Source organism: Zootoca vivipara, chromosome 17 (assembly GCF_963506605.1).
Source record: "Zootoca vivipara chromosome 17, rZooViv1.1, whole genome shotgun sequence".
NCBI lineage: Eukaryota > Metazoa > Chordata > Lepidosauria > Squamata > Lacertidae > Zootoca > Zootoca vivipara.
This window is the reverse complement of record NC_083292.1, coordinates 27,866,865-27,893,610: the sequence shown is the minus strand read 5'-3', so window position 1 is coordinate 27,893,610 and position 26,746 is coordinate 27,866,865. Positions and strand designations below refer to the sequence as shown.

At 50.7% G+C, this 26,746-nt stretch overlaps 1 protein-coding gene across 2 annotated transcripts in view; it reads left to right on the top strand.

Moving 5' to 3' along the window:
* Positions 1-26,604, top strand: part of RASGRP2 (RAS guanyl releasing protein 2) — a 38,997-nt gene extending 12,393 nt beyond the window's left edge. For both annotated transcript variants that reach the window (XM_035098948.2, XM_035098947.2), the window contains exons 5-17: positions 36-167; positions 655-805; positions 2,113-2,286; positions 4,883-4,999; positions 6,323-6,604; positions 8,586-8,663; positions 14,611-14,733; positions 15,949-16,064; positions 19,198-19,339; positions 20,213-20,249; positions 20,939-21,100; positions 25,026-25,126; positions 26,233-26,604. In XM_035098948.2, coding sequence (XP_034954839.1) covers positions 36-167; positions 655-805; positions 2,113-2,286; positions 4,883-4,999; positions 6,323-6,604; positions 8,586-8,663; positions 14,611-14,733; positions 15,949-16,064; positions 19,198-19,339; positions 20,213-20,249; positions 20,939-21,100; positions 25,026-25,084 — 1,573 coding nt within the window. In that variant the 3' untranslated portion in view covers positions 25,085-25,126; positions 26,233-26,604. The remainder of the gene's footprint in view (positions 1-35; positions 168-654; positions 806-2,112; positions 2,287-4,882; positions 5,000-6,322; positions 6,605-8,585; positions 8,664-14,610; positions 14,734-15,948; positions 16,065-19,197; positions 19,340-20,212; positions 20,250-20,938; positions 21,101-25,025; positions 25,127-26,232) is intronic.
* The last annotated feature ends 142 nt before the right edge of the window (positions 26,605-26,746 follow it).

Genomic DNA, 26,746 nt, shown 5'->3' with positions numbered 1-26,746 from the left:
TTTGCCACTGACCATGTCATTCCTGGTTCCGGCAGGTACTGGATCTCGGCGTTCCCAGCGGAATTCGACCTAAACCCAGAGCTGGCCGAGCAGATCAAGGAACTGAAGGAGCTTCTGGGCCGGGAAGGGAACCAACGTCACAGCAGCCTCATTGACATAGAGAGCGTGTAGGTAAACAGCGTGGGGGCCCCCACAACAGTCCCCCCTGGGTTAAGTTCTGCCAGGTGGTGGCGTGGTTGCATCTGATTCCGGTTTGCGAACCTCAGGCTGTGAGCCTTGCATTCCTGGTGCGTGGCATCCACCGAGTTCTGCCCCAGAACCCTGAGCTCAGCAAGCTGGGAGTAAGTGCAGGGCCTCCTTGGTGGTGGCTCCCTCTGTGGGGTTTGGGATGGAATTCATGGAAGCCGAGGAAAACCTTGCCTTGCATTTGGCTCTGTTGTGTATGAACTTTCTGCAGCCTGCAGGACCGGTCTCACAGTGGGACTTTAAGGCTGAGATCTGAAAAACTTGGCAACGGCATGCAGCTCCCCGAGCGCCAGGGATTGGGGGCCAGGCTGTCAAGCGGGTCCTTAGTACCCTTTAGGAGCCAGCTGGTCCCCACCTCTGCTTTTGCACATCCCAGGTAGAGGCTGAACTCTTGCGTCCCCCTTCCAGCCCCACCTACAAGTGGAAGAGGCAAGTCACACAGCGCCAGCCGGTGGCCCAAAAGAAGCGCAAGACATCCCTTCTCTTCGACCACTTGGAGTCGGGGGAGCTGGCCGAACACCTCACCCACCTGGAGTACCACTCCTTCAGCAAGATCCTGGTGAGATCCATGATGGTGGCGGTGGCTGAGCCCACCCACCCCCGGCATCTGGGTGTTGCTGGGTGGGGCCACAGGTGTTTAAATGATGCATGTCCTGCTTTTTAGGAGAGAGAGTGGCACACAAATATCACCAAACACAATATGAACACTCTCAAAACAACCCAAACCCAGTGCTATTTTTCTAGAAAAAGAGGTGCCAGAACTCGCTGCAACCACCTCTGAGAATGGCAGTGGCGCCCATTTGAGAGGTGCCAGAACTGAGTCCCAGTGAGTTCCGGCTCAAAAGAAGCCCTCCTTGAATTCTTTAAAATCTTTAAAACATCACAGGCAGCAATCCAACAACTGATGCAGCACTTTTGCTGGACACGCACCACGGACCAATTAAAGCAGCACCCCAATTTTTGCAGTTTTACATAGGACGAGCCTGCTGGATCAGGCCACCCAGGCAAGCATCTTGTTCTCATGATGGCCAGCCGGGTGCCCGTAGGAAACCTGCATGCAGGATTTGAGCACAAGGGCCCTTTCTCCTTATGTGGTTTCCAGCAACTGGCATCCGCAAGCATTGCCGCCTCTGACCATGGCGGCAGAGCATAGCCTTTCTGGCAAGTAGCCTTCCATAGCCCTCTCCTCCATGAATCTGTCTCATCTTCTTTTGTTGGTGACCACCTAGGCCTCCTGGGGGTCTGCTGCTTCTCAACCCACCTCCCTTTCCCTGGAACGACCATCCAGGTCTCTGAGACCAGGCTTGGCTTTTCCACAGAGCCAGGAGTGTCCTTACCCAACACCCATAAGACCCTGGGAGCAGGATCAGCCCCTTTTTTTCCAGAATGGCCAACCAAATGCCCTAGAGAAGGACCTGAGAGTCAACAGCAGCAACTCTCCACAGAAGCTTCCTGCCTCCAGGAGTGGAGGTGGAACACGGCCATTAGGGCTAGTAGCCACTGAGAGCCTTATTCTCTTAAGTGCCATCATTTCAGGCATCACCGTGTGTTTATTATTTAAATGAAAATATTTTTTATTGTGCTGTTAAGAAAATAAAACCCCGTTAGGGCAGCTTACAAATCAGTATAAACAAGAGAGTCCCTAAAAAAGAGAGAGAGAGAGATGACATGAAAGGAAAATGGATTGGGGAGGGAGGAGGAAATATGCAGGCTCAGGTACAAAATCTTAGTTGCCGCACTGGGTTCGTGCTGGTGTTTTTAAAGCAGATGTGCTGTTTTCTGGGCCCTATCTGGGGACAATTCAAATGGCTGGCCTCCCTCAGCCTCAGCTGATCTGCTTCCCCCCTCTCTCACACCCCCCCCCAGTTCCAAGACTACCACAGTTTCGTCATGCATGGCTGCACGGTGGACAACCCCATCCTGGAGCGCTTCATCACCCTCTTCAACAGCGTCTCCCAGTGGGTGCAACTCATGGTGCTCAGCAAGCCCACCGCCCAGCAACGAGCCCAGGTCATCACTCGCTTCGTCATGGTGGCCCAGGTGAGAAAGGGTGGCGCTCGGAACTTCCTCGCCTTCTGCAACCCTCTTGAGAGCCTCTCAAATCAAACAAAACAAACAAACAAAGAAAGAAACCAACAAACCCCTGAACGTAGCCGGCTGCCATTCTCGTGTTGCCACCCTCTGGACCTTACATGGAGGAAGCACACAAAGAAGGGCTTCAGAGGACGATCTCAGGGTCCAGGTCGGCTTATATGGGGGGTGGCAGTCCTTGAGGTGTTGCGCCATCACTGAGCATCCTATTTAAGAGGTTCTAGAGCCCGGATCCATGGCGCTGTGGGTTAAACCACAGAGCCCTAGGGCTTGCTGATCAGAAGGTCGGTGGTTCGGATCCCTGCGACGGGGTAAGCTCCCGTTGCTCGGTCCCTGCTCCTGCCATCATAGCAGTTCGAAAGCACGTCAAAGTGCAAGTAGATAAATAGGTACCACTACAGCGGGAAGGTAAACGGCGTTTCCGTGCACTGCTCTGGTTCGCCAGAAGCGGCTTTGTCATGCTGGCCACATGACCCGGAAACTGTATGCCGGCTCCCTCGGCCAGAGTTGTCTGCGACTGGACCTAATGGTCAGTGTCCCTTTGCCTTTACCTAGAGCCTGGATCCTGTATTTTATAACCCCAACTCCTAAAGCCTTCGGGTCCCGAACTGTGAACTTTGCAGACAAGTCCAGATTGGGACGGACGCCTTGATTTTTATACAGCAAACTGGAGCTGTTGCATTTCCCACCCAAGTTTCTTCCAATTCCAAATGCGAGGCAAACAAGCACCAGCCCAGCTGTGATTCCTCCATTGCGAGGGGTTGGACTGGACTCTGCAGCTCTACAGTTCTGTGATTCAGGTCTGGCCCTGTTTTTCCTGCTCCTGTCAGCCCCCTTGCCTCCCGGCAACCTCCCCAAAGGTTTCTAAGCGTGAGCGCCTGGAGCCCTGAGCCTCAATTAGTGGGGATGGCAGCTAAATTAATCAAACCTGCTGGCCCTTTGCCTCTCCCTGCTGGACAGTGTGAAGTTCAGAGCAACCTTTTTTCTAGGTCGTTTTTCTTTGAAGAGGAGAGAGAGAGAGAGAAAGCGAGCACACGGGAGACTCTATAAGCATCTATTTATACATTCAGAGATTGAGAAGGGGGCGGGAGGTGATCCAGGAGCAGCACAAAACCGCCTGCTCCAGATTATAGCCGGCATCAAAGAGCAGCCAGGGGGCCTGGGGCTCCCCTCAAGCGGCCCTTGGGCTACTGCACTTTGCGCATGGTCTCCCCCTGATTTGGGGAGTCTGGGCAGCAGTGCAGGGCCCAAGGAGATTAGGGAAGGCAGGGAGGGGGAGACTTCCTGCACGTCTTAGGACGCTGGGAAATCAGGTTCCTCAGGTAGGGGTGAAGCAGGGACTTCCCACTCCAGAAGAGAGGCAGCAGGGTGTAGTGGTTAGTGTCAGGCTGGGGGACCTGGGAGACCAGGGTTCAAATTCTCCACTTGGGCCAGTCTCTGCCTCTCAGCCCAACCCACCTCGCAGGGTTGTTGTGGGGGGGTTAAATGAGGAGGACGAGGAGGAGGAGCACTATGTAGACCAGCGTGAGTTCCTTGGAGGAAAGGTTGGGATATAAATGCAAATTATTATTATAATGATGGTGATGATGATGATTGAAAGGGTTACTTTTCACAATTCTGAATGCCTGAAGGTATGAGCTGCATATCTTTCATTTCCCCTTTTTAAAATCAGAGGTAACAATAGGGGTGGGGGCTGTTTGAAATCCAAATTTTGGCATGGGGGATGTTATTTTAAAACATTGCTCACCCCCCTGCCCCATCCTCCAAGGGCTGTTTCTTCCAATAGTAAAAATAGAATAAAATAAAATTGTGATGATTAAATAAAAATGAGGCACGCCCCAGCTAAAATACCTGAATTGCTCTAACTGACAGGGAGTCCTGCTCTCCCCACCTTTCCTGGGAACCTCCCCCCAAATTCCCCCCACTGTGACCGCTCCAACTACTCCTGTTCAAAGGGGAATCCGCCTCTCTGGGCTATGTGTGTTTTTCTTGTTCACCTGTTTTATTTTATCCTTCCTAATAGCAATGCCTATTCTCCCAAGTAACATGTGGCCCAAAAAACAGCAGTGCCCCCCATGCCATGAGGGAGGGGTCAGCAGGCTCGGGGGGGGGGCAGTTCTGCAGAAGGCAGAAGCACATGCACAAAGGAATTAGGGGGACCTCCCCCCAAAAAAACCCCAATAGTTCAATGATGAAGATGAACATGCTCAGTGGGGGCGGAATGTTGGCTGGCTTGAAGCTGGAATGAAAACCTGGGTGGGTGGAATGGAGTGGCTGGAAGCCGGACGAGGGAGTTCCTTCAAGCTGCAACATTGTGTTGCAGCTCCTGCTTTGTTCTTTTTTTAAAAAAAGAAACGGAAGCTGCTAAGAAGAAGAACCTTGATAAGAAATGTTAAGTCTTTCTTCAAATTGCATCCACTGAAACTGTGAGGTGAGGGCTGACTCTGCTCCTCCCTCCCCTTCTTCTGGCTATTTCTTCTTCTTCTTCTCCTGCCTTGCCCTTCATTGGCACCCCCCGCAACTTCTCCTCTCCTTCTGCTCTCAGAGGCTCCTCCAGCTACAGAATTTCAACACCCTGATGGCCGTGGTGGGGGGGCTCAGCCACAGCTCCATCTCCCGCCTCAAGGAGACCCACAGTTTCGTGAGCCAGGAGACTACCAAGGTAGGTGGTGGTGGTGGTGGTGGTGGGGTCTTTTTTGCATTGAGGGGAGAGGCAGGCTGTAAGGAGCTCACAGGGGCTGCAGAATCTGTTGGCAAGAGGCTCTGAGCAGGCCTTTCTTGCTGCTGCTCATTCTTTTGCCCCCTCCTCCTTGGCCTGGGTCTGCACCCCCCCCCCATCCTTAAAGGGAGATGAGACGGTGTGTGGAGCAGACTGATGCTTCGGGTTTTAGATCCTCTGTGGGTGGGGCTGCCTAAAGACCTGCCACTCTGTCTCCCACCCCTCTGGTGCAAAGACACCCTTATCTTTCATTTGTGGGGCTGGGTCAGCCAAGCTTTGGGAAGGAGGCGTGAGGGCTCTGGCCGGGTCCTAGAGTCCTCCTGTCTCCTTCCCAAAGCCTAGTTAGTGCTTTCCCAGCTTTCAGGAGGAGGAGGTGGGAAGGCTCTAGGACCCTGCCAGAGCCTCCTGCATCCTTCCCAAAGCCCACAGCACCACTTGGCTTTGGGAAGGAAGCACAAGAGCTAGGGGTGGAGAATCTCACTCCACCCCCACAGTGCGTAGGTTCCATGTTGAAGTACTCTTGCAGGCATGGGCGTACCCAGCGCGGGGCAGGGGGGCAGCTGCCCCCCTAGAAGCAGGGCTGGTGCAGCTGTGGGCGGGAGCAGCGCTGCCGGCGGGGTTGGTGGGCAGAGGCGGAGGCGGAGCACAGCCTGGCGGAGCACGAGTTCGGCATTCCCGCCCACCGCGCCGCGCCCTCCCTCCAGCTCCCCGTTGTGCCCTCCGGCAAGGCCAAGCGCGGTGGGAAACCAGAGAGCGTGATGGGAAGCTGGAGGGCGCATTCCGCCGGGGTCCTGGCCATAGTGCACCGGGGGCAGCCCGGCGGATCAGAGCGAGCGCCCTGGCTGCGCGCTGTCAGCGGAGCCCCGGCGCCTCCGACTGCAAAAAGCTTCACAGTGCCTAGGTGAGACCGGAGTCAATTTCACCTGGGCTCCGTAGCCCCGCCCACATCCCCACTTTGTGGCCCCTCCCCTCCCTGCCTTGGCCCCTCCCCTGCCCCCCAGTTTTGATCCTGGGTACGCCCCTGCTTGCAGTCCCCTTGGTAAGAAAAGTTGGACCATCCTGCCCTGGTACGACCTCAGAGCTCCACGCCTCTGGCATTTCCTCTGACTTTCCTTATCTACATTGGCCCGTATGTTGGTTGAATAGCAACCATTTGGAAGAAGCAAGTGGCTAGCCCTCATGGGAAGAGATGGGCTTCTCCGGAGGCAGGGCTGCCCCCTCCACATCCTTCGCACCCACCTCTTTGCTTCCCCTTGTCCCGCTCAGGTCTGGGAGTCCCTGACGGAATTGCTGACGTCCGTGGGGAACTACAGCCGTTACCGGCGGCGCTTTGCCGAGTGCGTGGGCTTTAAGTTCCCCATCCTGGGGGTCCACCTCAAGGACCTGGTGGCCGTCCACGTGGCCCTCCCTGACTGGCTGGACCGGGCGCACAAGTGCCTCAACGGGAACAAGATGCAGCAGCTGTTCAGCATCCTCAGTGAGCTGGCCATGGTTCAGAGCATCCGCCCGCCCTTCGAGGCCAACCCTGACCTCCTCAACCTGCTCATGGTAAGCTGGGTGTCGTCTGTCCCCCCCCCCCAGTTTCCAGTCCTGGAGGGGTCCTGGAATGCCAGCGCTTAGAGGTTGCTCCTTCCCATCAATCTCTTCCCTGCCCCACTTCAGATTTCAAGACACTTGGCCATTTTTGTGGGAATGTCGAAGATCGTAGGAGAGGATATATTGATTAAATATGATCGTTCCTCACTCACGCTAGTGAGCTGGTAGCAGGGCACATTCTCTCGTACGTAGCAGGAAGCTAGTTGGTAGATTCGTTTGAATCTCTTGAGTTAAGCAATCCAGTCTGGCTTTTCCAGATTGAATTTGTTCCTGGTAAATCCCCTTTAAAGGGTAAAGGTAAAGGGACCCCTGACCATTAGGTCCAGTCACGGACAACTCTGGTGTTGTAGCTCTCATCTCACTTTACTGGCTGAGGGAGCTGGTGTACAGCTTCCGGGTCACATGGCCAGCATGACTAAGCCACTACTGGTGAACCAGAGCAGCGCTCAGAAACACCGTTTACCTTCCCGCCGGAGTGGTACCTATTTATCTACTTGCACTTTGATGTGCTTGCGAACTGCTAGGTTGGCAGGAAAATCCCCTTTAGTTCCCTCTTAAAAACAATAATGACACAGCAGTCTTCTTTAAAAGTAATGATAAGTTTTACTTACACCAGACTTCCTCAACCTCGGCCCTCCAGATGTTTTTGGCCTACAACTCCCATGATCCCTAGCTAGCAGGACCCAGGGGTCAGGGATGATGGGAATTGTAGTCTCAAAACATCTGGAGGGCCGAGGTTGAGGAAGCCTGACTTACATTCAGTTCACAGAATGATCCTGAAGGCAGGCTTTAGCTTTTAGTTACAGAGAAAGGTGTGGATTCATCCTCTTGTGCTGCTGGCTGAGAAACAAGCACACAGCAAAAGCATCAAGATAGTCAAGAAAGTGAGAGCATCAGGAGAGAAGGGAAGATTGCTGCGTGACCAGCCCTTTTATGGGGTCTGCCAGGGTCATGCCCATCTATCTGGTCACACAGGGGGAGGATGCTTCAGACGAGGTGTGACAGGAAGTCCTCCTGGCTGGAGCAACATTCCCCTGTGTGTCCACTCTGGGCAAACAGGAAATGTTGTATTTGACTGCTTTTGTGATGTTACATCCCACAATTTTGGGGGCGATGCAGATTGCTTGCGGTGACCTCTGGGTCTCCCTTTGCAATGCAGCTAAGTTGCATTTGAGGCAACAGGATGGAGGCCTACACAACTTCCTCGATGAAGTTTATTTATTTATTATAGCTCTGTTGGTAGAGCATGAGACCCTTAATCTTAGAGTCATGGGTTCGAGTCCCACGTTGGGTGAAAGATTCCTGCATTGCAGGGGGTTGGGCTAGATGACCATACAATAAAACTGTAGGAAAGTTAAAAAGAGACTTCAGTTAGCCATTGTGGGAGAATATGTTCTTAATTACCTGCATGGGCCTGGCCAGAAAAGCCCAGAAAAGTTTTCTGCTGGCATTTAAAAGGTTGAAACAGAAGGAACCTGCTGAATCTCCAGTGGCAGAGAGTTCCACTGGTCTGGTCTGGTGGTACAAAAGGCTCTTTTTCTCGTTGTTGTCTGATGAGCCTCACCAACTCAGGGAACGATCAGTGATGCTCCTGCAGATGATCTCAGATGATCTCCTGCAGATAACTGAGCTGGGATATAAGGATTCAGGTGGCCCCTGAAGCACCCTGGACTTAAATACCCATTTAATGAGGGGGGGGGGTCTCTATTGAGCAGTGGGGATCCCATCCTTGCAGTTAGATGTTTTTGGAGAAAGATTGTAACAGATCTAGCAGGAAAGGGAGAAGCAGAAAATCTTGTGGCACTTTCAAGGCTAGTTGTGGACTGGACTGAGGTCAGCCGCCAAACAGAATATTTTCTACACAAAAGGGGGACAACTCTAATACTGGAAACAGCAAGTCTCAAGCTCTGATTTTGCTTTGTGTGTGCCTCAGGTCTCCCTGGATCAGTACCAGACAGAAGAGGAGATCTACCAGCTCTCTCTGCAGCGGGAGCCCCGGAACAAATCCACGGTAAGCCCCTGATGATAGTGGCAGGATCGGGATGGGGCCCGACTCAAAGCAGCCCTAGTGTGTGTGTGTGTGTGTGTGTGTGTGTGTGTGTGTGTTTCCCTCACCCCCTTGCCACCTAACTGCCAGCTGAGAGACAATGTGGTGCAGTGCTTAGAGTGTCAGACCAGGACCTGGGAGACCAGGGTTCAAATTCCCCACTCGGCCATGAGGCTCACTGGGTGACCTTGGCGGCCAGTCGCTGCATCTCGGCCTAACCCTGCCTTGCAGGCTTGTTGTTTGGGGGATTAAATGAGGAGAGAGGGGAGAACCATGTACGCTGCTACCTTGAGCTGTCTGGAGAAAAGGGTGTGGTATGTAATTGCTATCAATCAATCAATCAATCAGGGATGGGTGTATGTGAGTGAGAAAGGGAGAGAGGGAGGGAGGGAGGTGTGGATCATGCCCAGGCGAGAACCTGTGAAACCCCACAATCTTTCCTTTTTTGGGTCTGAGCTTGTGGCCTTGGGATCATATCTCCATGGTGGAGCCATTGCATTCAGGTGGCTGCAGGTTCATCCCCCAGGATCTCAATTTCAGAGTCAGGGAATAAATTCTTGGGAAGAGCCTCCTTGGCCTCAGAAGCCCAGCTGATTAGAGCAGCAGACCGTTGTGATGTGTGTGTGTGTGTGTGTGTGTGTGTGTGTGTGTGTGTGTGTGTGTATTATACGGAGTGCTTTTTCCCCCTTTAAAAATGTTTAGAGGTACTCTCGTTTTCATACTCATATTGAAATAAAGGTAAAGGTAAAGGTAAAGGGGCCCCTGACCATCAGGTCCAGTCATGTCTGACTCTGGGGTTGTGGCGCTCATCTCGCTGTATAAGCCGAGGGAGCCGGCGTTTGTCCGCAGACAGCTTCCGGGTCATGTGGCCAGCATGACATATTGAAATACTGCCCCTCAATGAGGCCAAACTCAGATTCACAAAATGTTTAGGGGTATGCATACCCCTGCGTCTCCCCAGAAAACCCCCCACTGGGGAATGGAATGAATGGGGGAGGAGGCAGAGGGGAAGAGGGAGCTGCTTCGAATTAGACCTTCCCTCTATATTTACTACTGAGAATGCATAAATAGAGACTACTGTATTAGGAAAAAGAGGAAGAGCAGGGAAGTCGCTGCTGGGCTGGGCAGGTCATTGGTCGATGGCTCAGGACAAGGCAGCGCCTTCTATCCCCGGTGTGACCCTGAGTGACCCCCCTCTGGCCTCCTTGGGAGGCGAGCATGACATGAGCATTGCAAATGGCTTTGACATCTGGAGAGAGGAAGGGGGAAGAGCAGAAACTGCTGTGACAGGGGCAGTGAGAGAATTACAAAGCACTTAAAGGCACAGGATCATAGAATCGCAGAGTTGGGCGGGACCATGAGAGCCATCTAGTCCAACCCCTGCAATGCAGGAGTCACTGCTAAAGAGTCCTTAACAGATGCCCATCTGACTGTAGCTTAAAACCACCAGTGAAGGAGAGTCCACCCCCTTCCTAGGTTGTCCGTTCCGCTGTCAAACACCTCTTCTTATTTCTGCTTGCCCCCTGCAGGAAAGGCCTTCTTTAATTCCTCCCAAACTTCTTTACCTGCTAAGGCCAGGGAAGGAGCAGAGGGAGCCACCTTCCAAACTCTAGGAGGGCCCAACTAGGCACAAAAGCAAAAGAAAACCTGAGCACCCTTGCTTGTTCTCTCCCTGCCAATAGCTGCCTATCCAAACCTTGCCTTTGCATTTCCAACAGAGGCTGCAGCAGCTCCCAAGGAATTTTCCCTTGAGATGCAACTAGCACCTTCAGGGAGTTAAACTCCTCGATTCCAAGGCTGCTATTTGCATATCCAGCCCCCCCCAAACCCTGTGCATGTTAAGCACATTCAGACAATTAACTTTGCACAAGATTCCTGCTCTTTAATTTCCCTAAGAGACCTCAGCTGAATATTCCAGCCTTGTTAGAATTATTTCTCCCCAAAGCCCAACTCTGAACAGCCACTGTTACGTTCAGGTAAAGCTTTTTGCGACTGCCCTATCCTGTCTCTGCCCTCCTTTCTCTAGCGGGTAATGCCTTGCAAAGGATTGCTTCTGGGGTGGGGAGGGGTTGGGTGCTCAAGGGCTGTTGCCTGACTCTGCACATGCTCAGAGGTGTCAGCCTGACCCTGAAAGCAAGTTCGGGGTGATTGAGCCCAGGTTCAAAACCTGGGTTCCCTCTTTGTCCTTCTGCCTCACACCCACCCCAAAAGGAATTCTTCTACCCTCTCTTTTTTCCATATTTTTTTAAAAAATCGAAGCTTTGTCATAATACAGTACGATAAAAAACCAAACTGATCTAAACGAGAAAAAGAGAGAAAAGAAAATGCAAAGTCATAGAACCACAGAATTGTAGAGTTGGAAGGGGCCTTGAGGATCATCTAACTTTGGTGTTTTCAGGTCAATCTTAACTCTTGTCTCACCCTAGAAGATGTTCCCTTCTCTGCCTCTCACACAGGGTCCTTCATCAACCATCCATCACTTTCTCAATAGCAACCCAGAAGGAATTCCTCTACCCTCTTTATAATGTTCAGATTTTTGGCGCTCATCCCTGGACAACTTTCCAGCCCCAGATGTGCCAAGTGGCCATAAGGATCACTTCTGGATCACTACAACTAATCCAGAATGCGGCAGCTAGACTGGTGACTGGGAGCGGCTGCGGAGACCACATAACACCGGTCTTGAAAGATCTACATTGGCTCCCAGTGCTTTTCCGAGCACAAATCAAAGTATTGGTGCTGACCTTTAAAGCCCTAAACGGCCTCGGTCCAGTATACCTGAAGGAGCGTCTCCACCCCCATCGTTCTGCCCGGACGCTGAGGTCCAGCACCGAGGGCCTTCTGGCGGTTCCCTCATTGCGAGAAGCCAAGTTGGCAGAGGGCCTTCTCAGTACGGTAGTGGCACCTGCTCTGTGGAACGCCCTCCCACCAGATGTCAAAGAGAAAAACAACTACCAGACTTTTAGAAGACATCTGAAGGCAGCCCTGTTTAGGCAGGCTTTTAATGTTTAATAGATTATTTTATTTTACTTTTCTGTTGGAAGTGGCTGGGGGATGAATGAATGAATGAATGAATGAATGAATGAATGAATGAATGAATAAATAAATATTATTCTGAGTGGAGTAAGAACACCAGGACATCAGAAGAGTCCTGCTGGATGAGGCTAGTGGCCCACGTGGTCCAGTAGCCTGTTCTCACAGCAGCCAGCCAGAGGGCCTAATGGGAAACTGGCATAGCAGGACTTGGGCACAAGAGCCCTCTCCCCTCCTGCCATTTCCAGCAATTGGCATTCAGAGGCACCACAACCTCCAACTACAAAGGCAAAGCAGAGCCGTCATGGCTAGCAGCTATCAATAACTCTTTCCATGAATTTATCTAATCCTGTTTTTAAAGCCATCCAAGTGCAACTGGGATAGCTCAGTCACTAGAGCATGAGACTCTTAAGCTCAGGGCGGTGAGTTCGAGACCCACGTTGGGTAAACTATTCCTGCATTGCAGGGGGTTGGACTAGATGGGTCCTTGGAGTCCCTTCCAACTCTGCAGTTCTATGGTGGCCACCACTGCCTCCTGGGGTATGGTGTGTGTGTGTGTGTGTGTGTGTGTGTGTGTGTGTGTTAGTGTGTGTTAATGCCGGGATGGTGTTGGGGCCTGAATGTAACCATCCTTCCCAGCCTATCCCAGGCTTCCTCCCTTGGGGACCCATTTCCTGTGGTCAGGGAACAGAAGCCACCGGATACAACTGTATGTTTGCGATCGAGCTCTGCTGCTGCTTCTCCTTCTGCCCCCGCCTCCCCCCACTCCCACCGACAGCTCTTGAAAAAATACTGTCCCATCTGCACTTTTAAGCAAACCAAACCTGGCTTTGCACTTCCTGTGGACTGACATGCAGATTTGAAGCCCTTTATCCCTTTGCTTTTCCGCTCTTCTCCAAATTGAGCAATATAGCTCTTGCTCAGAAGATGCAAAGTGTTGCGTTTTAGGTAAAAATGCAGGAGAAGGGTTTTTTTTTGGGGGGGGGGGTTAGAAATAATTTGTATTATTTTACAAAATAAATCGCTCAATTAACACAGTTAGATTTTGGAATGAAAAAAGATTCTTCCAAATCTTAGGACTTCTCCTCTCTGTGGATCCATTAAATATCTTAATCAACTGCATACCCTGCTTCCCCTATTTTAAGATGTAGTCATAAAATAAGCCATAGCAGGATTTTTAAGCATTCAAGGAATATAAGCCATACCCCGAAAATAAGACATACAGTAGTGATAGGCGCAGCAGCAATGCCGGCCGCGGCAGGAGGAGGAGCTAAAAAATAAGACATCCCTTGAAAATAAGCCATAGTGTGTGTTTTTGAGGAAAAATAAATATAAGACGGTGTCTTATTTTCGGAGAAACACGGCATTATAGTTCATCCGAATTATAGTCTTTCAGGAGACGGTTAATGTTTCGGGGGAGAAATGCAAAAAAAGCATTGTGCATTTCGTGAAAAAATAACGCTAGTACAAAAGTTTGTGCCCTAAAAATCGTGGAATGCTGCAGAAGCAGAAAACAAGGGGAGCGTGTGGGAGATCGCTCTGTCCCTCCCTCCCACCAGCTGGCCTATTGGTGGTGGGGCAGCCCCAGGGGTGCTGCCCAGAAGGGGTGGTCAGGGGGCTGCCCAAAGGGGGGTGTCGCTTGGCCAGAGCACTAGGGCCCAAGGAGCTGGTTGGCAAGCAGGGGAACCAGGGTGGGGCAGTTGCTGAAGGGTGTGGGGCACCCGGGTTCTTCAAGGGCAGCTCCTTGAAGTGGGGCCAGAGGTGGGTGGATGGGCATCCTCCATCTCCCCACCTCACCTTGTTCCAGGTGTGCAATGAGGATAAAAGCAGGTCTCTCTTAACTCCTTGGAGGAAATATAAAGAAGGCAAACATGGGGCAGTCGTGTCCCTTCTGCAACTTTTCAACTGTGCTCCACCCCAGCGCCAGCCGCCTCTTAATGCAGCACATATGGCCCCTGCAGATTTAGTGAAAAGGCAGGTAAGAGGTGGGCACAGTAGAAGTTTAGAAAATCATCCAGGGCAGGGGGAAAGTGGACAGAGAAAAGTTATTTCTCCCTGTCTCATAACCCTAGAACTCGTGGGCTTCCAATGAAGCTGAATATTAGAAGGTTTGGGAGAGAGAGAAAAGACAGGACTTCTTCGCAGAGCACACAGTTACACTGCGGAACTCACTGCCACAGGACGCAGTGATGACCACCAACTTGGATGGCTTTAAAAGAGGATTGGGCAGATTTGGAGGCTATCGGCAGCTACTAACCTTGATGGCTTTTTTTTTTTTGCTGCCACAGTGGGAGACAGCAGTGCTTCTGAATTGCAGCTGCTGGGACCCCGGGAAGGGAGAGGGCTCTTGTGCTCAGATCCTGCTTGTGGGTTTCCCAGAAGAGGCATCTGGTTGGCCACTATGAGAACAGGATGTTGGGCTTAGAAAGGCATTGACCTGATCCCCAGCTATGGGGCTCTTTTTATTTTGTTCTGCTTTTTGTGCTGAGCTGCATTCCTGAGTTTTCGTGGTTTATCTCCTGGCTGTTTTTTTCAAGTGGCATTTCTCTACTGTTTTTAAACTCCTTCTGTACAAGTGTGTTTCTGGATTGTGAAACTGCTATTTTTAAAATGGCTAAATTTCTGGAGAATGGGATATTGTAGGGTGGTTTGGTTTTTTTTTAAAGTATGTAAGCTATCTTGGGGGAATAATGTACAGTATTTTAATGTGTGTTGGAAGCCGCCCACCCAGAGTGGTGGTGGGGGAGGACCCGGCCAGATGGGTGGGGTATAAGTAATAAATTATTATTATTATTATTATTATTATTATTATTATTATTATTATTGCAGCCGAGAAATATTTTGAATGAATGAATAGTTTCACCTTCTCCTTCTCCCACAGCCTTCCAGCCCCACGTCCTCCACCCCCCCACCCCAGCCCGTGGTCATTGAGGAGTGGGCATCAGTGCCCAAACCCAAACCGGACCAGGCGATTGTGCGGAAGCACATTGAGAAGATGGTTGAGGTAGGAGTTGGGGTGGGTGGGGAGTAGCAGAGGGAGGGAGGGGTGTGCAGAGGAAGACCCTGGTGATGGTTACATCCAGGAGGAATCTAGACACATATAAAAAAAGCATTGTGAAAATGCTTTTTTTAAAAAAAAAAATTGAAAAAAATATATATTGAATTTGCCATAGCTCACCATTGCCACCTAGTGTCACATTTGTATAATGCATTTTACAGCACACTTAAAACGTTTTATTTTTTGAGTCCCAGATAATACATTAGAGGCTCCCCAGGTCTGGAGGCTCATCGTAGGGACTTTTTTTTGTTAAAAGTTGAGCAATTTCACATTTGAGTTCTTCGAGGGCTTGTGTGGGGATGTTACCCAGATCCAGTGATTTTTATTTATCTCGTCCCCAAGGCCTCGAACGTTGTCTCATGCCATTGCTATTTAACTCAGGTCTTCACATTCCCTTCCTGTGAAAATCATTTTGGGCACAGGGATTTGCCCTCTATCTTCCGCCGTGAAGACAGATGCAACTAATTCATTTGGCTCCCAGTACGTTTCCGAGCACAATTCAAAGTGTTGGTGCTGACCTTTAAAGCCCTAAATGGCCTCGGTCCAGTATACCTGAAGGAGCGTCTCCACCCCCATCGTTCTGCTCGGACACTGAGGTCCAGTGCCGAGGGCCTTCTGGCGGTTCCCTTGCTGTGAGAAGCCAAGTTACAGGGAACCAGGCAGAGGGCCTTCTCGGTAGTGGCACCCGCCCTGTGGAACGCCCCCCCCAGATGTCAAAGAGAAAAACAACTATCAGACTTTTAGGAGACATCTGAAGGCAGCCCTATTTAGGGAAGCTTTTAATGGTCAATAGATTATTGTACCGTATTTTAATGTCTGTTGGAAGCTGCCCAGAGTGGCTGGGAAACCCAGCCAGATGGGCAGGGGTATAAATAATAAATTATTATTATTATTTATAATAATAAATAATAGGGGGTCACGAAGAGTCGCACACGACTAAACGACTAAACAACAACAACTATTATTATTATTATTATTATTATTATTATTATTATTATTATTATTAGGCTTCTCTGCAAACTCCTTAGACTCCCTTGTCATCCAAGGGTGAAGGATGAGGAGCAGAAACATAGCCAGGGATTTACAGGGGGCAGTGTGGGTGATTATATTGGCTACACATCAGTGATGTCTTGCTTCCAACTTACCCCATCTTTCTTTCAGTCCGTCTTCAGGAACTTCGATGTGGATGGAGACGGGCACATTTCCCAAGAAGAGTTCAAGATCATCCGGAATAACTTCCCGTACCTGTGCAAATTTGGAGACCTGGATGAGAATCAGTGAGTTGCCCCTCAGGGAGGTTCAAACCAGCCTGAGGCTCGAACAACTTCCATCCCGCCCCAGATGTCATCCCTGCCTGTCCTGTTTTTTCGTTTCTTATATATTAATTACTAGGTTAAAGGTAAAGGGACCTCTGACCATTAGGTCCAGTCGTGACCGACTCTGGGGTTGCGGCGCTCATCTCGCGTTATTGTCTGAGGGAGCTGGCGTACAGCTTCCAGGTCATGTGGTTAATAGGTTACTAAATAAATAAATTACCTTTTTTTCTTAATTATTATTCACCCCATCTTTCTGTTTCAGTTTAGAAGCACCCAAAGTGGCTTGCATCAAAAATGCAAAAGCTTAACCATGGCATTACCATTGAAACTCAGAACTTGGGCATTTGAGTTGCTGAGTTCAGTTTGAGAAACAATATTTTTCAGAAATGGATGCAGGCCTCCAAGGGTCCATCCACATTTCCGTTTGTCCCGTGATTTCAAGTCGTGGTTTTATTTCCTTGTCCTGCCACTTTCCTGCCTGTGGAGTTTGAGAAGGAGCCACTCTGAAGTCTTGAGGAGAGGAGTAATTTAGGAGAGCGAGAGATGAACGCAGCCAAGTTAAGAGGCTTGTGTGTCACCTTTAAAGATTAACAGGTTGCCTGCGGCAGACGGTTGGACCACAGTCCGCTCCATCAGATATGCTTGTAGCCGTAATTATTGTGGTTTGTGTCCTATGTAAAAAGGCACCCGACCCAGACCTGCTTCTGGGTGTGGGTGTATCGTAGAATCGTAGAGCTGGAAGGGACACCAAGGGTCATTTAGTCCAACCCCGTGCAGTGTATCATTGGGATGGCTCCAAGCTGCTTATGGGGCGCACAACTCGAACTCCTGGTTTGGTTTTGCCGTTTGGGTCACGCCTTTCTCCGAGTTGTGCAAACGTAACAGTTTTGATTGGAGAAAATGACTGTAGATCTTGCAGGAGATTGTACCCCCTGGTCACAGAGAGAGAAGGCGGGATAGAGGAAAGCTGGTTTTGAAGTTTCAGGGGAAGATAAACTTTTAGCTCTCTTTAGAAAAAAATAGTTTTCTGACCCAAGTTGAACTTTTGTGCAAATAAGGAACTGGAAACCCGCTTCAGCGCTGGTTGTCAAAATAAACCTGTTAGCCTTTTGCACAAACCTCTTTCTTGTTTTTGCTGCTGTGGATGGACACAGAAGTTCATCCTTGCAAAATGGTTTTGAAGAAGCAGGAGGGCTGTTTGAAAGCTTGAGCTGTTTTTTCCTGAAGTGTGTTCTTACACCTCTTTCCCCCCCCCTCTCTCCCTCTCTCTCTCCACACACATACACTTTTCTGCTTTGTGATCAGATTCTACTTTGCAAAACGAATCTTGATACCACTTGAATTTTTTTTTTGTGTGTGTGTGTGTGTGTTTGTTGCGGGGCAGGGAGTGAAGAGAGAGACATGGGGGTGAATTGCATGTTCCTTCTGGCAGAGTTGGAGGCTGCCTCTCTTCCTTGGGAGAGGACCAAGGCACCCTGGCTCTCAGCCCACCCTGCGAGCTTCCTCTGGGACTGAGCGACTCAAAACTACGACAGCCCCAGAGTCCTCCTTCCAGGCCCCAAACACCCACATCGCTCCTTATTTGGTGACCTGACTCTCTTGCCTGCTCTGCTTTGCTACAACCACCTCTACCCCAAAACTAACATGTGTGTGCGCATGTGTGTGTGCAGAAGAGCGTGTGACGTGGGGGACCTTTCCTCACTCACTCTCTGAATCTCTGTGGTTTCCGGGGCTGCCTCCACCCTGCCTCTCGGTGTGTGGGAACTGGGAGGGGCGAGGCGTGGCAGGGATACTGGCTGCCTCTCCACAGCCTTTGTGTTCAAAGGTTGCCTTATATGTGTCCCCAGGGACACCTAAAGACATGGCCCCCCTCTACTTCCCCACCTGTGAATCCACCCCACCCCCTTGTGCAGTTGGGGCTTATTTTCCAAACAGAGAGGGGCACCCCCTTTCTGGGATGTGGGTCTGATCTGTGGCTGCTCTCAGGGTTGGGGAGGGAAAATAGCTCCCCCCTCACTCCCTGTGCTAAGACAAGCAATAGTTTAAGGGTGGTCTGGCAGTGACAGAGCTGAGCTAAATTGGGGCAACGCTTGGGTCATTTATTTGTCTGCTTGCTGCCTTACTGGCCTCCCTTTCAAAACAAAGCACCTGGGTCTCTCCCACCCTTCCCCTTTGTCCTCACAACAACCCTACGAGGTAGGTGAGGCTGAAAGAATGTGACTGGCTTCTATGGGCCACTCTGTGAATCGCTGGCTGGAATGGGGAATTGAACTCTGGTCCTCCCTCCTAGTTATAACCCTGCGTTCTAAGGTGCTTTCCAAGCAAGGGTCTGAGCGTTTTTGCCTTTGGCCTGCCGCTTCCCCATGAAAAACTTGCTCTTTAGTGCTGAATCAGAACAAACAGCAATCCGTGGAAAACCTCTTTGTTCCAATTCAGCACTAAAGCACAGGTTTTCCCAGGGCTGGGGTGGGGAATGATGGGGCAAACAGAAATGTTGACGAGCCCTAATCTAAGGGCGTGGAGATCTCCTCTTTTCTGTTGAAGGCTGCATCCCCTCAACATTAATTTGTATGTGGGGGTGGGTGGGGGTCTAGACTACAAAGTGCCTAGGGCCCTCTCACCTTTTGCCCTGCCCCACGCCTTCTCTCTCTCTGACAAGTGAAGCCAGGATGTCCCCGTCCAGGAACAGCCATTGCTGGTGAACCAGACTTGCCAGTCTTGGCTACAGGAGTCATTAGAGATTCTTGTGACAATTTGGAATCCAGGAGCACTCCTGGATTTTGAGGTGTTTAAAACCTATCGAGGCGTTTATGGATTTTATGAAATAAAAGAAATCTTGTAAGAAGAGTCTGCTGGATCAGGTGTGATGGAAGTGGGCCGGCTGGCCGGCTTGTAGCATATCTCTCTCTCTCTCTCTCTCTCTCTCTCTCTCTCTCTCTCTCTCTCTCTCTCTCTCTCTCTCTCACACACACACACACACACACACACACACACACACACACACAGCACAGAGACGCCTCTCAGTCTAGGGCTTGGGTTCTACAGACGAGCCTTGGCCCCAATCAAATGCGCTTTCTTCTCTGCTGGCCCACAGGGACGGCTGCATCAGTCGGGAAGAGATGATCTCCTACTTCATGAAGTCCAGCACAGATCTCAACGGCAAGATGGGCTTCATCCACAGCTTCCACGAGACCACATTCCTGCGCCCCGTGGCATGTCGCCACTGCAAAGGCCTGGTGAGCGAATCATAGGATTCTGCAGGGGAAAGGGACCCCAAGGGTCATCTAGACCAGCCCCCTGCAGTGCAGGAGTTGCAGCTGAAGAATCCTCCACGGAGCTAAAGGTGTTGTCCGTGCTTCTCCCCTTCCTCATTTAACCCACCCCCCACACTCCCAAACAACAGCCCCCTGCAAGGGAGGTTAGGCCAAGAGGCAGGGACTGGCCTCAGAATCACCACATGAATCTCATGGCCAAGTGGAGATTTGAACCCTCATCTCTCTCAGGTGGCAGACACTCTAATCACTACACCACTGGTGCTCTCAAAGCGAAACAGGATTCCCTTATCATGCCATGGCAGTCTTCCCCATTATAAAGATTGTTGCCATTTTATTACTGTGATTGCCTTGTTTTGAGGCATCTGAGGGTCGAGATTTTTATCATCATCTTGATGCAGATTTGTAAAAACAGGCTGCAGATTTTGGTTTGAGGGCTGCAGCTGAAGAAGAAGAGTCTTGAGGTTCAAAAGACTCTGCTGCCCTTCAACTACCTTTCAGGGTTTTCACCTCTCTCTCTCTCCCCCCCCCCAGTCGTGCGTGTTTGCAAGCTTTTGAGTTGCACAGACCTCTTATACTGCTGCCCAGGTGACCTGTGTAGTCCGAAACTTGTGGCACTCTTTTACCAACAACATTTGCTCCATAAATAGTTTTGGGTCTAATTTGCTTTCTTTAGAGCCAGCCACTCAGTTTAATCCATCTTCTCTAAGGAATTGAAAGGCGAGAGAAGGAATTAATTGGAAGACTGTGTGTGCGGTGAACGGGGTTTCTTTTTGGTCATCTGAACCTTAAGTGACCTGAACGGGACTTTTTTTTTCCTCCCTCCTCCCTCTCCAGATCCTTGGACTCTACAAGCAAGGACTAAAATGTCGGGGTAAGTTGCAGCAGGAGAGATGGGTGAAAAGTGTTTGGGGCAGGGGCAATAGACTTCATGGTTATCCTTGGGGTGGGGAGTTTCCCTAGACCTTTGTGAAGCAGGGCCAAATTTCAGTCAAGGCTTAGCACTAGAGCTTGTTTTCGATGGCAGGTAGGAAAAATTGGTCTTCCTCTGAGCATGTACAGAGTGCTCGCCACTGGATCAGAGCCAGAGCTTCCCTGCCTGAGAATATATTTTCTAGTCACCTGAACTTTTGCAGGACAGGTTAGCAACCAATGGCCTTTTGGGGGGGGCACCTTGGCCTCCCCAGGTGTGTCACCACCCCCAGGCTGGACAGAGGAATTGGATGGATGGGGCATGAATGAGTGAAAGGCAGAGAGGAATGAATGAAGGTGAAGTAGGGTTTGCATGAGAGGAAGAGCCAGAGGTGTGTGTTGCTGGAGGGGCGGAGAGGGGTGCCCCACCCACTTTTTTGCCTTGGCCCACTTCTCCCAAGGGAATGGGCCACTCCCCTTTGCCTCCACCTGGAGAGCTTGTTTTGCAGAAATCCAGTCCTTGCATGTCCGTAATCTGGACAGGGCTGCAAGCACTGACCATTGATGTCTGTGGAGGAGAGGCAGCTGCCACCCTTGCCCTGCAAGAGGGGTCTGTGCCTCACTCTGGCTTCCTTCGTGTACCCCCTCCAGCCTGCGGGGTGAGCTGCCACAAGCAGTGCCGGGAGCTCCTCTCTGTCGAGTGCCGCAAACGTACCAAAAGCGTCAGTCTGGATGGCCCTGCTTCTCTACCTGCCCGCTCCTTCAGCTTCTCCTTGCCCCGGCCTGGGCGGGCAGCATCTCTGCGGCATACAGGTATGGAGAGCCTCCTGCACACAGTCTTTCTCTCTCCCCCCCCCTCCACAGTTGGGGTGGTGGTGGTGGCCAAGAATGAACATTGCCTTTCCACCCTCCTTTTTGGAGACCCTCTTGCTGTGCCATGGCGCAAATTGGATCAGGCGGGGTCCGTCTTGCCCAGAGAAAGCTCATACGTTTAGAAAACCGAGGCCTGTCTCCAACATCTGGCACATAGGGGTAGACTCTCTTGAAGCATGGAGGCTCCTTTGGCTGCCATGGCCGACGCAGGGGAGAGACATAGAGAGGCTCTAGCTCGGCAGCAAAGCGACTGCTTTGCTTTCAGAAGGTCCCAGCCGGGTTCAGTCTCTGTCACCTCCAAGCCAGGCTGGGACAGACGCCTGTTTGAGATGGAGGAGGAGAGATGCTGCCGTCCAGTGTGGGCTGCCAACTGTTTTGAGCTAGAAAGGCTTGGGATATGGCGGAAGACCAAGTCAGACACCTGGTCCATGTAGCACAGTATAGTTTCCGCACTGGCTGGCAGCAGCTTAAAATGCAGAGCAGTCATTCGCTAGACAGTATACCTGAAGAAGCGTCTCCACCCCCATTGTTCAGCCTGGACACTGAAGTCCAGCTCCAAGGGCCTTCTGGCGGTTCCCTCACTGCGAGAAGTGACATTACAGGGAACCAGGCAGAGGGCCTTCTAGTTAGCGGTGCCCGCCCTGTGGACGCCCTCCTATCTGATGACAAGGAAATAAACAACTACAGTGGTACCTCTGGTTAAGAACTTAGTTCGTTCCGGAGGTCCGTTCTTAACCTGAAACTGTTCTTAACCTGAAGCACCACTTTAGCTAATGGGGCCTCCTGCTGCTGCCGTGCCGCCGGAGCACGATTTCTGTTCTCATCCTGAAGCAAAGTTCTTAACCCGAGGTATTATTTCTGGGTTAGCGGAGTCTGTAACCTGAAGCGTTTGTAACCCAAGGTACCACTGTATCTGACTTATACAAGACACCTGAAAGCAGTCTTGTTTAGGGAAGTTTTTAATATTTGATGTTTTATCAGGTTCTTAATATTCTGTTGGGAGCTGCCCAGAGTGGCTGGGGAAACCCAGCCAGATGGGCGGGGGGGGGGGGTATAAATAAATAATAATAATTATTATAGGGGTTTGTAGCTTGAATCTGCTTGTTTTCAATTGTCAGCACATTAGCACATGGACCCGCTTGCCCTTCCTCCTTCCTCTCCCGGAAACATTCTACTGTTGTTGTCCCCAGCTCCTCTTATTTTTCTCTTTATCTTTGCATCCCTAGTTCTTTTTCTCGCAAGCCCACTTGCCCCTCCTTCTTTCCCCACCCGCTGAGCCTCGCCCTGGACCGGAAACCCACTTCCCTCTCCGATAACGGTTCAGCCCAGCCTGGCTTCCTGCCATGTTCACTTCTGGCTGACAATAACTCTCGGACGGGCTTCCTGCCTAGGTCACATCCACCCCTCGCTCACTCTGTGTGTTTTCACTTTGGGAAGAGGCCATCTTTGTGAGACCGTAAGGGCAGCCTTCTGGACCAAGCCAATGGCCCATTTAGTCCAGCATCCTGTTCTCAAGAGGGGCCAACCAGGTGCCCCAATGGAAAACCAATAAGCAGAACCCGAGCACAAGAGCCCTCTCCCCTCCTGTGGTTTCCAGCAACTTATTCCTCTGTTGCAGAAGGTTGGACTGGATGACCCTTGGGATCCCTTCCAACTCTATGATTCTATTATTCCAACTGGTATTCAGAAGCCTTGCTTCCTCCGACCATGGAGGCACAGCACAGGCATCATGGCCAGCAGTCATTGATAGCCTTGTTCTCCCATCAGTTTGCCTAATCCTCTTTTAATGGTGTCTTATGTTGGGACCAGGTGGTGCTGTGGGAAAGTCGGCAGTTCAAATCCCCGTGATGGGGTGAGCTCTTGTTGCTCGGTCCCTGCTCCTGCCAACCTAGCAGTTCGAAAGCACGTCAAGTGCAAGTAGATAAATAGGTACCGCTCCAGTGGGAAGGTAAACAGCATTTCTGTGTGCTGCTCTGGTTCGCCAGAAGCAGCTTTGTCATGCCGGCCACATGACCTGGAAGCTGTACGCTGGCTCCCTCGGCCAATAAAGCGAGATGAGTGCCGCAACCCCAGAGTCGGTCACGACTGGACCTAATGGTCAGGGGTCCCTTTACCCTTTACCTATGTTGGTGGTAATCACTGCCTCCTGTGGCAGTGAGTTCCATAGTTTAGCTACACGCTGAATGAAGGAGGGCTTTCTTTTGTAGGTCAGGGCTAGGTTCGGGGGACTTCGTGGCTCAGTAGTAAAGCACTCACTTTGTGCATGGAAGATCCCAGTGGCAGCAATCTTCAGTCAGGGCTGGGAAAAGGCTGTCACCTGAGACCCTGGAGCTGCCAGTCAGTGTAGACAATACTGAGATAGACGGACCTGCCTACGATACAAGACAGCTGCTTCCTACATCCCTGTGGGTTGTGGTGCGGTGCAGTGCGGGAGAGATTTCAGTTCTCTGGGCTGCTATTTTCAACTTCTGTAGAAAATAGAAGCAGTGTGATGTGGCAAAATGCAGCACTTCTCGGGTGGAGGGGCAGGGGCAGGGAGGAACCACAGTGCAAACATTTTCGTAAACCGCTTCCGGGGTTTCATTACAATCGAGCAGCATGTGAATTGTGTGAAATGAAATGAAAGAAATATGTCAGTCTCATGAGTTCGGTTAAATAGCCCCTTCGCAATATCTGAGTGTGAAGCCCCTCTCCACCCTGCAAAACACCAGCTGTTTCTCTCTCCCTGTAGCACCTTGCAGTGGCTGGATTGTGGAGGAGCATCTCCCCCTGGCGTCCTCTGCCTGCTTCGCAACCCAGGAGTTTGAGATTAGTTTGGCAGTGGCTGCTCTGCGCTGATCCAGGGGGAGAAGGAAAGGAAGAAGGTGGCTGTCTCTTTCTGCAGCTGTTGAATTCATGGCTGATGAATATATACCCCTTGATATATATTTTTTTAAAGTCATTGAATCAGTTTACATAAAATAAAATTGCTTAAGTTATCTAAAGGAAGAATTAAAAATTCGAGACTTTTGGAAAGTTAAAGCAACAGTAGACTAAAAACAGATTAAAACTTGCGTCGGTTTTCTAAATATCTGGATGGGCTTGTCTAAAGAAAAGTGTCTCTAGCTGGCGCCCAAAAGAGTATGGGGATATCAATAGGCAGGTGTCAAGGCTGGAGATGGGAGAAAGTCAGCAATAGCTCACAAGATGCCAGTGAAGTTAACTCTTTAGTCAAAGAAACCAAAGCGGTTCAGATCACAGCGACTCTTCCCAGTAGCTCTTGCCCCAATGAGGCCTTTGCAAGAACTGAAGGTCCCTGCCTTCCTGCTGCTTCTCTAAGACTCCTCCCCCAGTTCCTCCCCCAGCAGCCTCAGGCTCCTTTGTCTTGTCTCTCATTGCTCTGCCCTCTTCACACCTCTGCAGGTTCTGTGGGGAGGGGAGCTGGTCACAACAGGAGGGGGAGACTCCCTAGATTCCTCAGCAGCCGGCCTCGTCTCCCGGCCATCCTCTCCTGCCACTGCTTCTAGTCTTCTCTTCCTGCTCACCAAACTCTGTTGCCTCTTCAGCTTCCTCCCCCTCTGACACTCATCATCGTCCCACTGCCGCTCCCCGGGCTCGGAGCCTTCTTCCCCTGGGTATTCCCCAGCTGGCCCTCCCAGCGCTCCTCGGCATCCAGCCAAACCACGACAGCAGGGAGTTCCAGTCTGTGGGTGCTGCTGCCACATTAAAAGCCTTGCAAATGCGGAACGGGTGTTACATGGCTCCTGCAATAGAGCAGTCGAGTGGGTCTATATATGGGGTACACATTGCTGGGGGGTGTAATTCAAGGAGCCCAGTGAAAGTGCCTTTCAATTAAGCCCCCATCCTCCTTCGGATCTCCTTTCAGATATCCAGGAAGAGGACACGCAAGCGGTGGAGGACGGGGTCTTTGACGTCCACCTATGAGGCCGATGCCAGAGGGGGCAGCCTGGAGGGCTGGCATGTCAGGTGAGGATGGCTGAGGGTTCTTGGCTTCCCATTCTGGTCCTGGGGGTGAAAGGGGCGGAGAAGGGGCTGCTAGGAGGAAAAGGGCCCCACAGTGTTTTGCCCTGGCTCTGAGCTGTGGCTGTTTCATGGCTGTTTCCTCTGCATGGCCCACCTTTGGGAGTGGAGCCCAGGAATGTGGACCATGCATCTCCCTTTCCAGCTATTGATGGACAATACAGCTTGCTCGATCCTTCAGCCATCGGCCATCCTAGTTGGTGCTGATGAGAACCGGGGGCCAAAAGGTCCTAGAAGGAGTTGGGCATCGCTCCAATAGCAAACGCAGTCTCTCCCTTCCTTGGAGTGGGGCAACTTAGAAGCAAGGCAGAGGCAATGGCATGCTTGATGTTTGCAAACACACACACACACACACACACACACACACACACACACACACACACACAAAACTCTTTAAATAAGTACAGTGGTACCTTGGTTCTTGAACTTAATCCATTCCAGAAGTCCATTCCAAAACCAAAGATTTCCAAAACCAAGGCGCGCTTTCCCATAGAAAGTAATGCGAAATGGATTAATCCATTCCAGACTTTTAAAAACCCCTAAAACAGCAATTTAACATGAGTTTTACTATCTAACGAGACCGTTGATCCATAAAACGAAAGCAATAAACAATGTACTGCAGTCACACAATCAATCAATCAGTAGCTGAACTGGGTTCCACACAGTCACAAAAGCGAAAAGAAAAGAAAAGAACCACAAAAACGAAAACGCAAAATAAATTGCAAGTGTAACACTCAAAACAGAAAATTGTGGCACTCAAAACTGAGTATGTTCAGCTTCCGGAAAAAAGTTCACAAACCGGAGCACTTACTTCTGGGTTTGCAGTGTTTGGGTTCCAAGTTGTTTGAGTACCAAGGCGTTTGAGAACCACTGTAAAACAAAATGCACCAAAAATCAATGTCTTTTGATGTGCCTGCGCCAAGACGAAATGCAAATTTGTGCCCAAATGAAAGCAGAAAGCAGTTGGCACCATCTCATGAGTGAACACGGGTGAAATGAATGGACAGAAGGGTCTGCCGCTTTGCCTCCAACCTATGTCTTTGTCTTTGCAGAACCATCTCCTCCGTGGACACCCCCCCCCCTGCACAAGCCCTCAGCTGTGGCCTTCCAGTGACCTCCCCCCAGCTCAAGTGGGATTCTGTGTGTTTTCATGGGGTGGGCTTGAGATATGAAGAGAAGCGGCCCGCTGAGGTTTTGTCCGGAGCCCCCCCTCCTTCTCCTTGGACATGCCTTCTGGGAGGGGGTGTGTGCGCTGGGGCTTCTTCCTCCGATTGCAGGCCTTCCCGAAACGTGTGTATATTTGTATCAAGAACTGGACTCAAAGGTGTAATAATAATTATAATAAATTTGACACTTCCTGCCTGTCCATCTCTTCCGTTCTCAAAAGGCCCCCTGGGTAGGGCTGGGTGATATCTGGTTTTCAACATTGCGATATATCACCAGTTAAACATCGCGATATACCGACATATCACAATGTCTGAAATAAGGATGGAGCTATGTAGAGGCATTGGCTGGCTTCACGGTTTTCCCCATATTGTGATTTTTGCACAGCACACACACACACCT